Source organism: Malania oleifera, chromosome 1, assembly GCF_029873635.1.
Source record: "Malania oleifera isolate guangnan ecotype guangnan chromosome 1, ASM2987363v1, whole genome shotgun sequence".
NCBI classification, from domain to species: domain Eukaryota; kingdom Viridiplantae; phylum Streptophyta; class Magnoliopsida; order Santalales; family Ximeniaceae; genus Malania; species Malania oleifera.
The window spans coordinates 53,081,367-53,096,647 of NC_080417.1; the positions used below are offsets into that span (position 1 = coordinate 53,081,367).

Genomic DNA, 15,281 nt, shown 5'->3' on the forward strand with positions numbered 1-15,281 from the left:
TCTTGTTCAAATTAAAGCATGTACGCACAAGTCCACAAACTCTAATTATGATAACCAAATACGAACTCTTATTAGTATACTGATTTCAAGCTTTGAAATGCGAGGCTTGGGTTTCAATGTGCAGGAGGAGCAAGATGCTCCATGTATACTCAATCCTGTGATAAACAAAAATAATTGCTGCCTGAGAATTAGCAATTAGAGAGAGAAAAGTCATGATGGAGCTTTCTTCGTGGTGGACCTGGTAGCGGTGAAGAAGGGGGCCGGGGGAGAGAGAGAGAGAGAGGGTTGCTGCTTGTGCTGTATGCTGGGGGCCTACTTCTTGAGTTAGCTTAATATTTAGCGTACGACATTGGAATATTAAATGCTTGAAACGCACACCGCTTGCAGAGTTGTAGGTGGTGGCCGGCCGGTGCGTGCTGCGCATCCAACAATGTTCACCCCTTCACGTTCTCATCAATATAGACTAGTCCTCCTACCAATCCATCCCCAAAAAATAAAACAGAGAGAGAAAGAAAACTCTCTCTCTCTCTCTAAATTAACATGCTGCACACATGGATCATGCTCTGCCTTTACGCGACATTCATGCTACAAATTTATAGAGAGAGAGAGAGAGAGACAGAAGGGGAAGAAGGACATTTTTTCAACTAAACCACATAATGGGAATATCATCCAGGAAATGGTTTGCAATGGTAAGAAGAAAATTCCTCCTCGCGAGATCATCATCATCACCTTCTCCTGAAAGCATCGCTGTTCTCCGTGCTTCTTCTTCATCGTCATCTTCATCCCCAACAAATAACAATATTGATGATCAGAAGATCAAACACTTCTCCAAAGAAGACATTGCCGCCACCAAGATCCAAGCAATTTTCAGGGGACATCTTGTACGTTCCTTCTACCAGCTGCTGATATCCATCATCACTTATATATATATTTTACTTTCCTTTTATTTGATTAACTTGAAGACTACTAATTTCTTTTACCAGATGGGCTGCTATATATATATATATTAACTGTCACGAGTTAACTAAGTGATTATAAATTAATATTGTAGATAAGCTTTCTATGTATAAATTCATGCGTGGACATACACAGTGTGTAAGCTCCACAACCTAAAACCAGTTTTTCGGAGGAATGGGAAACTGAAAATACGAAAACAATTTACAGATATAGTTCCTATAATAGAAAATTAAAATTATTATGTTAAAAATTATATTATGTTAATAAATTATGAAAGAAAAAAATGATTGAAAATTATCATCATTACTTATGTTATTGACTTAGTTAATAGTCTGTATATATAAGTATGATTTATGTGTTTGTTATAATTGTGAATTATGTATATCAACGTGTGAATCACATCAATTAAAACTATTTCATCATGAGTATTATGCAATATGAACATCATCTTTTTCTAATTTATATATACTAACTATATGAATAGAACAATGTAATTGGTCTACAAAAATTATGGGTTCAAATCTTGGGAGCGGTATGTGTCAAGATAATTTAGAGTATGTTCCTACATGAGAAGAAATCTTCGATGAGGATGACTCTTATTTAACTTTCAAAATATAGACTTGTAGATGAAAAGCAGGCAGGGAATTCAGGATGCTTGGCATATATAAGACTCTTATTGTTAAATTGCTGGGAAAACGCATGAAGATATGTTCATCTTTAAAGAAATGCTTTTTGTTATAAATAATTGAATTAATATTTATAGTAATTATTAATAATTGATATAATTTATTTTGTAAGTTATTTAAGTTTGTAATTTATTTTTCTTAACTGCTATTAGTAATTGAATTTATAATGTAACACTAACTAAACAAATAATTTTTTATAACCACTATCAGTAAATGAATAATTGAATTAATATTTTTAGTTAGTCCCCTATAATTTTAATTTCTTTTGCTATTAAGAATATTTAAAATAATGTTTTTTGCAAATAAATATTAATTATCAAATTAATAAATTTTGTAACCACCAATGGTAATAAATTTTAATTCAAATAAGATTAATAGTTATAGGAACCTTTGAGATATCCAATTGTTAATATTAGTTGTCACAAAATTTAAATTAAAATTTCAAAAGATTGATAATTTTATTTATGAGAGTTTAAAATTTTAATAAACTTATTAAACTATAAATTTATTGGTTAATTACAAACTTTTAGAAATATTTTTGAATAAATAACTCAACACTTAGGGACCGTTTGGTCCATGGTGTCAAAAGTGTTCCCATGGAATAACACTTTTAGGAGTGTCATTCCTGAAAATAAAATGTTTGACTCATACAAATATTTTAATTTGGTTTACATGTAAAATTTTTTAAGAATGTATACAAGATTCTCATCTCCATGTTTGTTTAATTTAACATGTGAATTCTGGTAGGTATTTTAATAAAATGATCATTATATCATTGATATGTACGTAGCCAATATGTCAAGAACAACTATATTCTTCAACCCAAAACCTACCAAAAACACATATTCAATTAAATCAATATCCTAAATTTTCAGCAAGTATAAATCTAAAAGATTTAAAACTTAATAGTTGATTAACCAGACAATTGAGGGTAATAGTGTTTGAATACTAATAATTATATTAAATTTTTATAAGACAATAATAATATTGCATTTATTTAATAAATTGCAAATTTCAATTAAAATATTAATTTCCACAAATATTTACACTTTTAATATCCATTTTAAAAATAGTTTATATCTTTAATTATTATTTTATATTCATTTTTTTTCTAATTAAAAATTTCTCTTATTTTATTAATAATTTATTATTTTAAACATAATGATAGAATGAGATTATATATAAATATTGCAGAGGCATTATTGTGCAAAAGTCAAAATAGTGAGAGCAATTAGGTGAAAAAAAAGAAAAAAGAAGTAAGATTATCATGGAAATGAAATTCTCATAAAACTTACCCATGCATATAGGTGGGCATGTTTCATTGGAATTCTTTCATTTTCAAGAATATAAACATGCCTGTTACATCAGATCGCCGCACTCAAACAAATATGGAAATGAGATGAATGAGATGTTATGACATCATATTTCGGAAAATCTTAAAAGATGTTGCAAACCAAACACCCATTTAAGGTTTCTACCAAATTTGAGATTAAGAAAAATGTTTAAAATATATACAATATTATAATTTTTTTTGACTTATATCTAATTACATAGTTAAATTTTGTGATTTAAAATACAAAATTTATATTTGCATTATTTGTAATATTATAATTTAATAATTTTATTTAATAGCTATTTTTGAGATCATACCCTATCCATACCATGGGATTTTTGCTAGTATAAATATAAATGAACACATATAAAAATTGCATAGTAAAAATCATTGAAGTGTCACAGGGCTTCGGACACCATAATTTAAAATAAATAAATAAATTCTACCTAAATCTTCTTGTGTGCCAATTAACTATTGCAGTTTTAATATTCTGTAATTTAAACAATTCTTTAATATCTCTTACCAATATATATATTTATATCTGCACCACATAAAAAAGTATAAATATTGTAAATTGAACACAAATATTCTCATCTTTAAAATATTAAAAATATTTTTAAAAAATAATTTAATCAAAATAAAATAAAATTGCATTTTGCAAGCCTATTGAGTTTAAAGAATGAAAGCGAATTTATATTTAGCCAATAAAATAATAGTATGATAAAATTTTAAAATAAAGAAAATATATTATTAAAAACTACATAATAAATGAACCTTTAAATTGTCTCTTTAAAATTATTGTAATTTAAATTTTATAATATCATATAGATGATCAGTAATTTGAGTTGTAAAAGACAAACATTAAGAATAAAATTAGTATATCTTCGAATAATAAATTAAATTTTATCTGAGAATATTTTTTAAAAAACCACTAATTCCATTACTTATACAACTGCACTATAAAGATCTATATTATATCTGCACACACCCACAATTCATAAATGTACTTTTAGTTAATTTAATGTTGTTGGTAATACTATATACTATAGAATCTTGTGATAATAGATGTTCACACATACTATATACGGATCATTTAGCCTAAATACTTCTCAAAATTTTGGTTTTTGACCTCATATTTTGAACACAATAACCTCTACTGTATTTAATATTCCTTCCACTCAATCACTCCTGTGCAATCCATGCAAATTAAAATGATTGACTAGTTAGTTAGTGTCTTTGTGTGTATATATTTGTTCGTGTATATAGTATGATAGTCATTTTTCTTGAGTGTATTAAATGGGAATAATTATGAGGAATATCATATATAGGATTGAGATTTTTTGTTTTAAAAGTAGATGGTAAGAACAAAAATCTAAATGAACTTCGAATCGTCTTCAATGTACACAAAATGTCATGAAATGGTTTTATATATCACCCATCTAAAGATTAAAGTCACTTTTACTACATGAGTAGCATAACATTAAAAGCTTATTTTCTCCCAGTATTTACAAATATATATATATATATATATATATAGAGAGAGAGAGAGAGAGAGAGAGAGAGAGAGAGAGAGAGATAAATGAATAAGGAAAAATTATTTTTATTTATTTTTCTTTAAGTTTTCATAATTCTAATGACTTTATAGATTGTTTTTTCAAGTTCTTTTCTACTACATTCTCTCATAGAAATATAGACTTATTTTTTTTAATAAAAATAATGGTACTTGTCATTCCGTGATTAATTAGTACTATGGTACTACGTAGGTACGAATTGATACTCATAAATGGATCAACTCGTTCTCTTTTTAAATAGCCTAATATTAAATACTATGATAAAGATGTAGATGTGAAATAATAGATCTTTGTTGATCAGCTTGCACAGAAACTATAAGGAGGATCAAAAGTATATATATATATATTTTTTATAAATTTTATTAACTTCTGACTTACGTCAGCATTCAACTTTTTCTGATTCAAATTAATTGAATTCTTGAAGTTCCGTTATTATTGCTTTACCTGGGTGTTATTTTTTCGCTTAAATTTTGAATTCAAATTTATCTTGATCTACCAGCCTGCTGCATCCACGCCGGATTCCGATTCTTAATTTAAGTTTGATTTTTTTTTTTTTTTTTTCAAATTTCGAAAGTAAATGTTAATGTTTTTTTAAATATTTTTTAAAAGCAGTGTATCTAATTTACAATGTTTGTACTCAGAAGCTGTCCAAATATGTTAGTTGATTAAATAAATAAATAAACAAATATGAAATTGATGAATGAGAATGAATGAATAATATGTAGGCAAGGCGGGCGTTGGGAGCATTAAAAAGCCTAGTGAAGCTGCAGGCATTGGTTCGAGGAGTGTGCGTGAGGAGGCAGTCTCGTATTGCCCTGCATTCCATGCATGCCCTCCTCCGTCTCCAACTCAGGGTTCGAGCCAGGCAGCTCCTACAATTCTCCCCCCACCCCTCTTTAATTAATTAATCAATTAATATTAATCAATTAATTAATATTAATTGATTAATTAATCTTCTTATATGTACATTTATCCGCAGCCCTCGGAACTGATCAAAGAACATACTGAAATGCTCCGTTCAAAATAAAGTAAGGCTGAGCAAAATGCATTTATGCACCATTCAAAATAAACTGGTAAATTAAGATTGAAATGATAGTTGTATACGTAAGCACATGATTCGTCAGAGTTTGAATTGGTTGAGATAAAGATGACATTGTATCTCTCCCGTATCTGCCTTCACGTACGCACCTTCTTTTTCTCCTCTCTAACTAATCTCTAATTAACCCTTCCTCTATATATATATATATATAGAAAGATTTGAAGCAATAAAGCTCAGCTTGCATCTACGCAAAATATACATTGAGAATGAGAGTGAAAAATATGATGAGAGTTTTGCTGCTGGCATGGTGTTTTGGGGCTTTGGTGAATCATGGCTTGGCGGATGTTGTGGTTGATTGCGATTGCGAATGTCCACCAGGCTGCCAAGCTGATAGAAGGTGGTATGAATATGGGAATGAATTGGTTTGTTCTTGTCGATGCATCTGTGAACCCCCACCTGGTCGTGGTCCTATAAACCCACCACACCAACCCAGTCCACCACCATCTCCTCCTCAAATTGCTACTCCTATTCCCTCACCAACAAACAAACCCACCGTTCCACCCTCCTCTCATAATACGCCACCCCCTTCTGAAAACAATACGAGCCCGGTTCAGCCACCACCTCGAGCAGTTTCACCACCACCACCGCCTCCTCAACACCAAACACCAAATAATTCCACACCACCGCCTCAGAAAAGCCCAGTTCAGCCACCAACTCAATCAGTTTCACCGTCAGCACCGCCTCCTCAACACCAAACACCAAATAATTCTACACCGCCGCCCCAGAAAAGCCCAGTTCAGCCACCAAGCCAAGCAGTTTCGCCGCCAGCACCGCCTCCTCAACAACAAATGCCAAATAATACCACACCACCGCCCCAGAAAAGCCCAGTTCAGCCACCAAGCCAATCAGTTTCGCCGCCAGCACCGCCTGCTCAACAACAAATGCCAAATAATACCACACCGCCGCCCCAGAAAAGCCCAGTTCAGCCACCAAGCCAAGCAGTTTCGCCACCAGCACTGCCTCAACAACAAACGCCAAATAATACCACACCACCGCCCCAAAAAAGCCCAGTTCAGCCACCAACCCAATCAGTTTCTCCGCCAGCACCGCCTCAACACCAAACGCCAAATAATACCACACCGCCACCCCAGAAAAGCCCAGTTCAGCCACCAAGCCAAGCAGTTTCTCCGCCAGCACTGCCTCCTCAACAACAAACGCCAAATAATACCACACCACCGCCCCAGAAAAGCCCAGTTCAGCCACCAACTCAATCAGTTTCACCACCAGCACCACCTCTTCAACACCAAACACCAAATAATTCTACACCACCACCCCAGAAAAGCCCAGTTCAGCCACCAACTCAATCAGTTTTGCCGCCAGCACCGCCTCCTCAACACCAAGCACCAAATAATTCTACACCACCGCCCCAGAAAAGCCCAGTTCCGCCACCAACTCAATCAGTTCTGCCACCAGCACCGCCTGCCCAACAACAAACGCCAAATAATACCACACCGCCGCCCCAGAAAAGCCCAGTTCAGCCACCAAGCCAAGCAGTTTCGCCACCAGCACCGCCTCCCCAACAACAAACGCCAAATAATACCACACCACCGCCCCAGAAAAGCCCAGTTCAGCCACCAAGCCAAGCAGTTTCACCGCCAGCACCGCCTGCTCAACAACAAACGCCAAATAATACCACACCGCCACCCCAGAAAAGCCCTGTGCGGCCACCAAACCAAGCAGTTTCGCCGCCAGCACCGCCTGCTCAACAACAAATGCCAAATAATACTACACCGCCTCAGAAAAGCCCAGTTCAGCCACCAACCCAAGCAGTTTCTCCGCCAGCACCACCTGCTCAACAACAAACACCAAATAATACTACACCGCCGCCCCAGAAAAGCCCAGTTCAGCCACCAACACAAGCAGGTTTGCCGCCAGCACCACCTGCTAAACAACAAACACCAAATAATACTACACCACCAAGCCCAGTTCAGCCACCAACTCAAGAGGCACCAACACCTTCGCCTTTGCCTTTGCCTTCACCACCAACTAAACAGATACCAAGTCTTACACCACCACCAACACCACCTCAACTACAGACACCAATTTCTCCACCAGCACCTAAGAAAAGCCCAGTTCAACCCCCAAGTCAAGAGGCACCGACACCTTCTCCTTCGCCTTCCCCACCAACTCAGCAGATCCAAAATCCTACATCGCCACCTCCCAATAATGGCTATGTTGCTCAGCCACCAAGGCAGGAGGAACCGACCCCTTCACCACCAACAGAGCAGACACCAAAACTGAAACCACCACCTGCCAATAGCCCTGTTGATCACCCACTGACACCACCTCCTTCGCCTTCACCTCCAACTCAGCAGACACCAAAGCCTACACCACCTCCTGCCAATAGCCCTATTGATCAGCCATTGACACCACCTCCTTCACCTTCTCCACCAACTCAGCAGACACCAAAGCTTACACCGCCTGCCAATAGCCCTATTGAACAGCCATTGACACCACCTCCTTCGCCTTCACCACCAACTCAGCAGACACCAAAGCCTACACCGCCTGCCAATAGCCCTATTGAACAGCCATTGACACCACCTCCTTCGCCTTCACCACCAACTCAGCAGATACCAAAACCTACACCACCACCTGCCAATAGCCCTGTTGATCAGCCACAGCCAACACCACCTCCTCCACCACCTCCCAATAATGGCTATCTTGCTCAGCCACCAAGTCAGGAGGGACCGACCCCTTCACCACCAACAGAGCAGACACCAAAACTGAAACCACCACCTGCCAATAGCCCTGTTGATCAGCCACTGACACCAACTCCTTCGCCTTCACCACCAACTCAGCAGACACCAAAGCCTACACCGCCTCCTGCAAATAGCCCTACTGATCAGCCATTGACACCACCTCCTTCACCCTCACCACCAACTCAGCAGATACCAAAACCTATACCACCACCTGCCAATAGCCCTGTTGATCAGCCACAGCCGACACCACCTCCTTCGCCTTTACCACCAATTCAGCAAAAACCAAATCCTGCAGCACCGCCTCCCAATAATAGCTTTGCCACTCAGCCACCACCCCCTTCTCCACCAACTGATCAGCAGACACCAAAACCAAAATCACCACCTGCCAATAGCCCTGCTGCTCAGCCACCAACTCAAGAGGCCCCAATGCCCTCACCACCAACCCAGCCAATGCCAAATCCTGCCCCACCCCCTTCCAAAAGCCCTAACATCCCTCAAGAGCCACCAGCTACCACAGTGGAACCACCATCGGAGGCAGTAGAGCCACCACCGGCAGTAGTAGAGCCACCACCAACCTCAGAAGCACCAAATTGTAGGTGCCCAGAACCACCTCCATGTACACCAGAGTACCAATGCCCTCAAGAGCCACGGCCTTGTCAACGACCGCCTCAGCCAAGGTACCCATGGCCACCACCAACTCAATGGCAGCCAAGATATTACCCGCCACAAGCAGGGTATTACCCACCACAATCAAGGTATAATCCGCCACAAACAGGGAATGGATACATGCCACCTTCCTTGGAACACATGCAGAAATGCAATTCTGCCATTTATACCATGGCCCAATGCGGGTGGGAAATTGCAATCGCATTTGCGGATCCAGACTATAATTTTGGAAGAGCCTGCTGTACGGCCATTAGATGGATGCAAGTTTACTGCTTGGCAAATCCATTTGTTCCCAACATCAACCCAATCTTCCCTCTTGATATCAGGCGACATTGTGAAAATAATTAATTATAATCCCTACTTGCATAATCTGCTGCTAGTATGATTTGTTTTTTTTTTTTTCCAGTACGTTTTAGTTAGTTGATCGGGATCAGCGTCCTACATCATTAGGTGCATGTTTTTGTTTCTTTTTTTTTTTCAGGGAAATTTATTTTAGATTGAGAATGTTCCCATATTTGTTCGTTGATTCTATAGTAAATAAAATTTAGCTTTCTTATTCTATAATTAATAAAATTTAGTTTTCATATATCCACATTATACCACTTCCATATATACATGCTCCCACTTCATATGCATGCAGTGCTTGAACAGGAGATTAATGTGTTGTATACCAAAAACACAAGCATTTGGTTTTTCCTTCACCACAATGGTTGTAGTATAATTTTCACCATTAATACAAACTATCTATACTTCCAGGCCAATTAACATTTTCAAAAAATAAAAATAAAAGGAAATGTGTGCACCACAAAATATTAAAAAGGAAAGGAAGAAAGATAACTGATTAACATATGCAAGGGCTACAGGAATCCTGCACCAAAATGCAGCAGTTTTTAATTCCAATCCATCAGAATCCAGGTCATGTGGGGGCAAACAGTCCAGCCAGAGAGCAGGGAAAAAAAAGATATGGGAAAAAAAAAATAGCAGTGGCCACTCTGCTTCTTGGGAAATCACACATTCAGATCATAAGGACTGGGGGGGGCCTCAAAATTTTGTACAATGCAATAAAATGCATGATCAGAAATTGCCCAGAAGATCAGAGGATCATACATACAGAACTCCTTACCCTAAATTCCAGGATGACCCCTTCTGAAAGCTGAAAATAATCTTCCGGGTGATCTATCCTTATGGTGATCCTCTCCCTCAATCTGTTTTAACAACTGGGAAATCAATATCCGGCTTCACAAAATTGTTCGGGTTGGGGTCAAATTTAGTAAAGGGTATATGCAAATACCTCAGCTATTTGCTGCAGGATTTCTATAATTTCTGAGAAGTTGGGTCTTCGAGTTGGTTCATGCTGCCAGCATCTCCCAAGTAGTTCTGCAAGCTTTGGCTGTGTTCGCTTTGGAACCATAGGCCGTAAACCCTAAAAGCCATGTCAAATGGAGTGAATTGCCAGTTAATAGCATTACTTTTAATGTTCAAGTAGAATGAACCTATACCTTTTGAACCACACCAACCGCTGCTTGTAATGGGGTTAACAACGCATATGGGAGCTGGCATCTCAGTCATACAATATCGAGATGGTTAGTAATGAAATTTATGCTATAAAGAAGTAACACACAAATTACAGATCAATGGGAAGGCAAGGAAAACAAATATTTTTGCTACAGGAAAATGCAAGAAAGCTTACTTCTCCAGTTAGAAGCTCCCACAATACTATTCCAAAACTGAAAACATCAGCCTTGTGATCGTATGGTCTGTGTTCAATGACCTTGAATGCATAAAAACTACCATTAGAAAATCCAATGATCCAACTTTTACACACATTCCTCTTTGCAAAATGAGTATAGGTGTAGGCATATGATTATGCCCGACATTTTGATAGTCATGGAAAGATACTATTCACCAAGATATAGTCTTAGCTGAAATAGATGAAAAATGACAAATCATACTCGAGGGACAGAATCTTAATAAGAATGACATGCAGAAAATAAAAAGATAAAGAGATATACACCAATCAGAAAAATGATGTACAAAAATTGAGATTAATAATAAGTTGATAATGTTATAAGAATGAGATAAACTGAACAGCAGCTATCAGGCCAAATCAATCTGTTTAAATCAGCAGTGAAACAAAGAACTAGATTAAATAATTAACATAATATGCCTGATGACTGCTACATGAGATCCAAAGGGCCGCCAATTGAATGCTCCATTTGTGCATGATACAGACATTATATGCAGTTCATGTAAGCAACATCTTTGCCCTGATTAAACAGTTCGCAACCTCCAAATCAGACAATTAAACTAAACAACATCAAATGGATAACTAAAACAATTCCAGGTCGCAACCCTAAGCAAGCCCACAACCCAAATACATATCACACGCGTGCGTACACACCCAAAGACAAATGTTGATGCCGGGCAGTTTAGATATCATTGAACTAAAAAAGTTATCAAGGTAATCAAAGCAGAATAGGAATGGCAACCTTGTTTTGCAAAGAGGATTCCATGAAAAATGTTCAAATGTAGCACTCACGCTTGGAGCTTAACATCTCCACAAAAGAAAAATAGAAAATATATAATTTTAGAAGTCAATGATGCATAATTAGTTGAAACCAATAACATAAGGTCAATGGAACATCTTCAAAAAGTTACTTTTGCATACCTCAGGAGCCATCCAACGGTATGTCCCAGTTTCTGCAGTCATAACTCCAGATTCAGCCTGTACTCTAGCAACTCCAAAATCAGCAACCTTAACAACCTGTCAATGAAGTACAGGATTCTTAGGAAAATTGAGGTATTGAGTAAGAAGTTCTAAATATTCAACTTAGTTTTAGACAGGAAAACAAGCTGTATCATCAACAAATACTATATTCGATCAGCCTCAACCTACTGTCATACCCATACACTAGAAAGATAGTAGCTTGTCAACAATACAAAATTTGCAAATTTGAAACTTCATTAGGAGCAGTTTTGGTGTAGCGCTTAAACTCTTGGGCGACCAAGTTCAAGCACAAATGTTGAATCATGATTCATGAGAGCAGCAAATTCGTGAAAGATTATTGATGCCAAAATTGTATATCTAACTCACCTTACCCAAGCCCTTGCTTGGAAAGACCAACCGACCAACATTAGCCAATGATATTTTAGGTTATGTTTGGATTGCGGAATGCTTATTTCCAGGAATAGATTAGTTTTAGTAGGTTAGTTACAATCAATTATACAAGAAATTACGTTATTACTATAAAGCAAATAACAATGTGAAACATCTTGAGTCCATAATATGGAATAGACAAGGAATAGTTATTCCCAAATTTCATTATGGGGTTGTTTATTCCGTTCTTATTACATGTTGATGAAATAATTAGGAATATAAAAGTAATAACTATTCCCTTGATTCCCAAAATTTAAACTATATTCTTAGTCCAATGAATAGCTATTATGTTTAACCAAACGAGCCGTTAGTTTATTTAGGATCCAAGACAGCAACAGAAATGATGGATGCAAAGTCAGCATATTGGTATGCTGATAAGTAATCAGGGGGCTCAAATTAAATTTGACAGGGTATAACCATGCCAGAGGCCTCTCTTTTCTTGGAATAGCCTTTCAATATGCAATCCTTAGTGCGGATATAAGGGAATTGGAATCAACATCACTCATAATTATAACCATAATCATAGATTAGATACACTGCTTCAAAAAAGTGGCTCCTGATACCTAATCAATCTAAACAAATATTAGTAGGGAAAAAAGGTTTATCATAGCGACAGAATGCCTTAAATGTACAAACTCACTCATCTAAAGAAAACTCTTGCCAAATAAAATTTCATTTTTTAAATGATTGTTTGATATCTGCTTCTTAATGAACAAAAATAAATTGTACTGGTTTGCTAGGTAGAATATTTCAGCAAAAACCAAAATTTTTTTATTCAGTCATATCGTGGGTTTCAATTTGGAGATGATAAAGTCTATAAATTTAGGATCATCCTCAAAAACTTATGATACAAAGTTGAGTGACTGCAAGACCAACAAATACTCCAGCAAACTTGGAACAGACAATTGAAGCTTTGAACCTAAGTTCTTTGCTTTTCTGTTCATTACATATTTTTGGCTGCATCAATTGAAGTTTACCTTTAATCCTGCAATAGTAAAAATAAACCAATCCACAAAAACAACTGATTTATTTTCCATTAGAAGGATCCATGGATATGTAAAAACCACAAAAAATGAGATAGACAGAATTTTCACAGCTTTTCTAATCATGGGAGGGAGGGAGAGATTTTCCTAGAAAAAAAAATGATTTCTTTAAGTGAAGGTTTTATCCAGAAATGTGCAAGATATGATAAACCATATTAATTTCTCTCCAAATTCATCTGTTGAAGATTCTGCTAAATGGGGATTATCAAAAAGTGGAAAGTTCTCTGCTTCTGCTTATAATGCTATCAGAGACAAGAAAAACAGTGTTGATTGGGCTCCTGTGATTTAGGCAATATATAATGTTCCAAGGCATAGCTTCATATGTTGGATGGTTACACTTGACAGGCTTTCAACATCAGAGAAACTAGCTGCATGGAAAATGATTAATATCAATGTATGCAGGCCGCCTGCAAAGCTGGAACTGAATCTAGAAACCACCCGTTTTTTTTTTTTTTCCCTTTGCACTAGTCAAATTTATTCAAAGGCAAATAATGAATGGTGCATTTCAGGAGCTGTAGATGACTGGAATACAAATCTGGCTTGGCTAAAATCTCTAGCAGATCCAAAAGAGGTAAAATGACAGTGTTGATAAGTCTACAACAATATACTACATTTGGAATGAGAAATGACTTCATCTATACAGGTGTGGCTCCAAATCAGAATCTTATCATGTAGCAGATATCAATGGATGTTAAACTCAGTTTCAGCTGAATGTAGTTAGTAACTTTGTGATGTTTTTGCAACAAGATATACTCTATGTAAGGCAGTTTGCCTTTAATCCCTCATTGTCAACATAAGTTGCTTACTTTTACCAGTATATATATATATATATATATATATATATATATATATATTAAATGAAGATTAATAAGTGATAAGTTAGAACAGTTTCAGCTTCAGAACTAAAAGAAATTAAGAAACTGAACCAGAAAACTTTCTAAATCCATGTATGCATTAACATAAAGGAAGAGCAGGAAACAGTGAGAACCAGTCAAATACAAGAATATGAAACTCTCTTACTTTGTTTTCATCCATTAGAAGATTGGCAGTCTTCAGGTCCCTGTGGATTATATTATTTTGGTGCAGATAATTCATCCCTTTGGAAACATCAATTGCTACTTTGAGTAGAGATGGAAGCTTAAACGAGCCCCTTTGTTTATGCAGAAAGTCATACACACTTCCTCTAGACATGAACTCTGGTAAAATAGGAAAATAGCCATTACAAAGTGAAGCAATCAGTTTTCTTGGTAACGAGAATGCATAATTAGCTTCTAAGTTCTAAGGGACCAAGACATTTGCAGAACTGATAAATTTGCAACACATGACATGCATCACAATAAGATTTGATGAAGTTCAATAAAACAGATAGGATAGACTTGAATAAAGCTGAACTGGGAAGAAGGATTCCTGTAGCAGACTCCAATTGTTGGGAATAAGGCCAACTCATTTTCTTGTTGAAGAGTGGATATCATAAATCCTAGACAGCATTTTTTGGGCTAATTCAATTAGTTACTCCATAAACAGAATTGTTTTGCTCTAGTAACAGATTGATAAATAAGTCATTCATGTGGCAACTCAGCAAAAAAAAAAGAAATGCAGTGGAAGCATGACACAAATGTGAGCATGCACCCCATACAATATTGAAAAACTCCGTAAGTCAAAGAACTGTTCTTGATCTCAAGGTTAAAAAAGGTATGACAAGTACTTTGCATCATAAACATAAAATTAACAGGGATTACCTGTTACAATGAATAAGTTCGGAGATAGCGTAGATGCACCTATAAACTGCACAACATTCTTGTGCCGGATTTTCCTGCATAGACAAGGAAATTTCATTATGAGAACTAGAATTTAGAAAAATAAAAATAAAAAAGAGGATGTAAGCAAGTCGAACACAATTCACTGAAACTGACGCATAATACAGGGATGCATGAGTTCAAGACACACTGCTAAGGGAATCATGTATTAGGGGAGTGAACAATAAATTAAGAAAAAGCACTGGAACCACCTCTGTATGCATGTTCATCATGATAAAATAACATCATCTAGTACGAGAAAAATATTGTGCTC

The 15,281-nt window shown here is 36.4% G+C and overlaps 3 protein-coding genes across 3 annotated transcripts in view; 2 read left to right on the forward strand and 1 right to left on the reverse strand.

Annotated features, from left to right (window-relative positions):
• Positions 1–656: 656 nt before the first annotated feature.
• On the forward strand, positions 657–5,455 carry LOC131162536 (protein IQ-DOMAIN 20). Its single transcript, XM_058119175.1, has 2 exons — positions 657–881; positions 5,273–5,455. The coding sequence occupies exons 1-2, from the start codon at positions 657–659 to the stop codon at positions 5,453–5,455; spliced, it is 408 nt and encodes a 135-aa protein (XP_057975158.1).
• Positions 5,456–5,852: 397 nt separating this feature from the next.
• On the forward strand, positions 5,853–9,359 carry LOC131162612 (proline-rich extensin-like protein EPR1). The gene has a single exon (XM_058119248.1). The coding sequence runs from the start codon at positions 5,853–5,855 to the stop codon at positions 9,357–9,359; it is 3,507 nt and encodes a 1,168-aa protein (XP_057975231.1).
• A 467-nt stretch (positions 9,360–9,826) lies between these two features.
• Positions 9,827–15,281, reverse strand: part of LOC131154277 (serine/threonine-protein kinase STY8-like) — a 79,564-nt gene continuing 74,109 nt past the window's right edge. The window contains exons 10-16 of the mRNA XM_058106951.1: positions 14,951–15,024; positions 14,232–14,407; positions 11,680–11,775; positions 10,702–10,782; positions 10,511–10,564; positions 10,303–10,434; positions 9,827–10,216 (exon numbers count right to left, since the gene is read on the reverse strand). Of these exons, the coding sequence (XP_057962934.1) occupies positions 10,136–10,216; positions 10,303–10,434; positions 10,511–10,564; positions 10,702–10,782; positions 11,680–11,775; positions 14,232–14,407; positions 14,951–15,024 (694 nt within the window). The 3' untranslated portion in view covers positions 9,827–10,135. The remainder of the gene's footprint in view (positions 10,217–10,302; positions 10,435–10,510; positions 10,565–10,701; positions 10,783–11,679; positions 11,776–14,231; positions 14,408–14,950; positions 15,025–15,281) is intronic.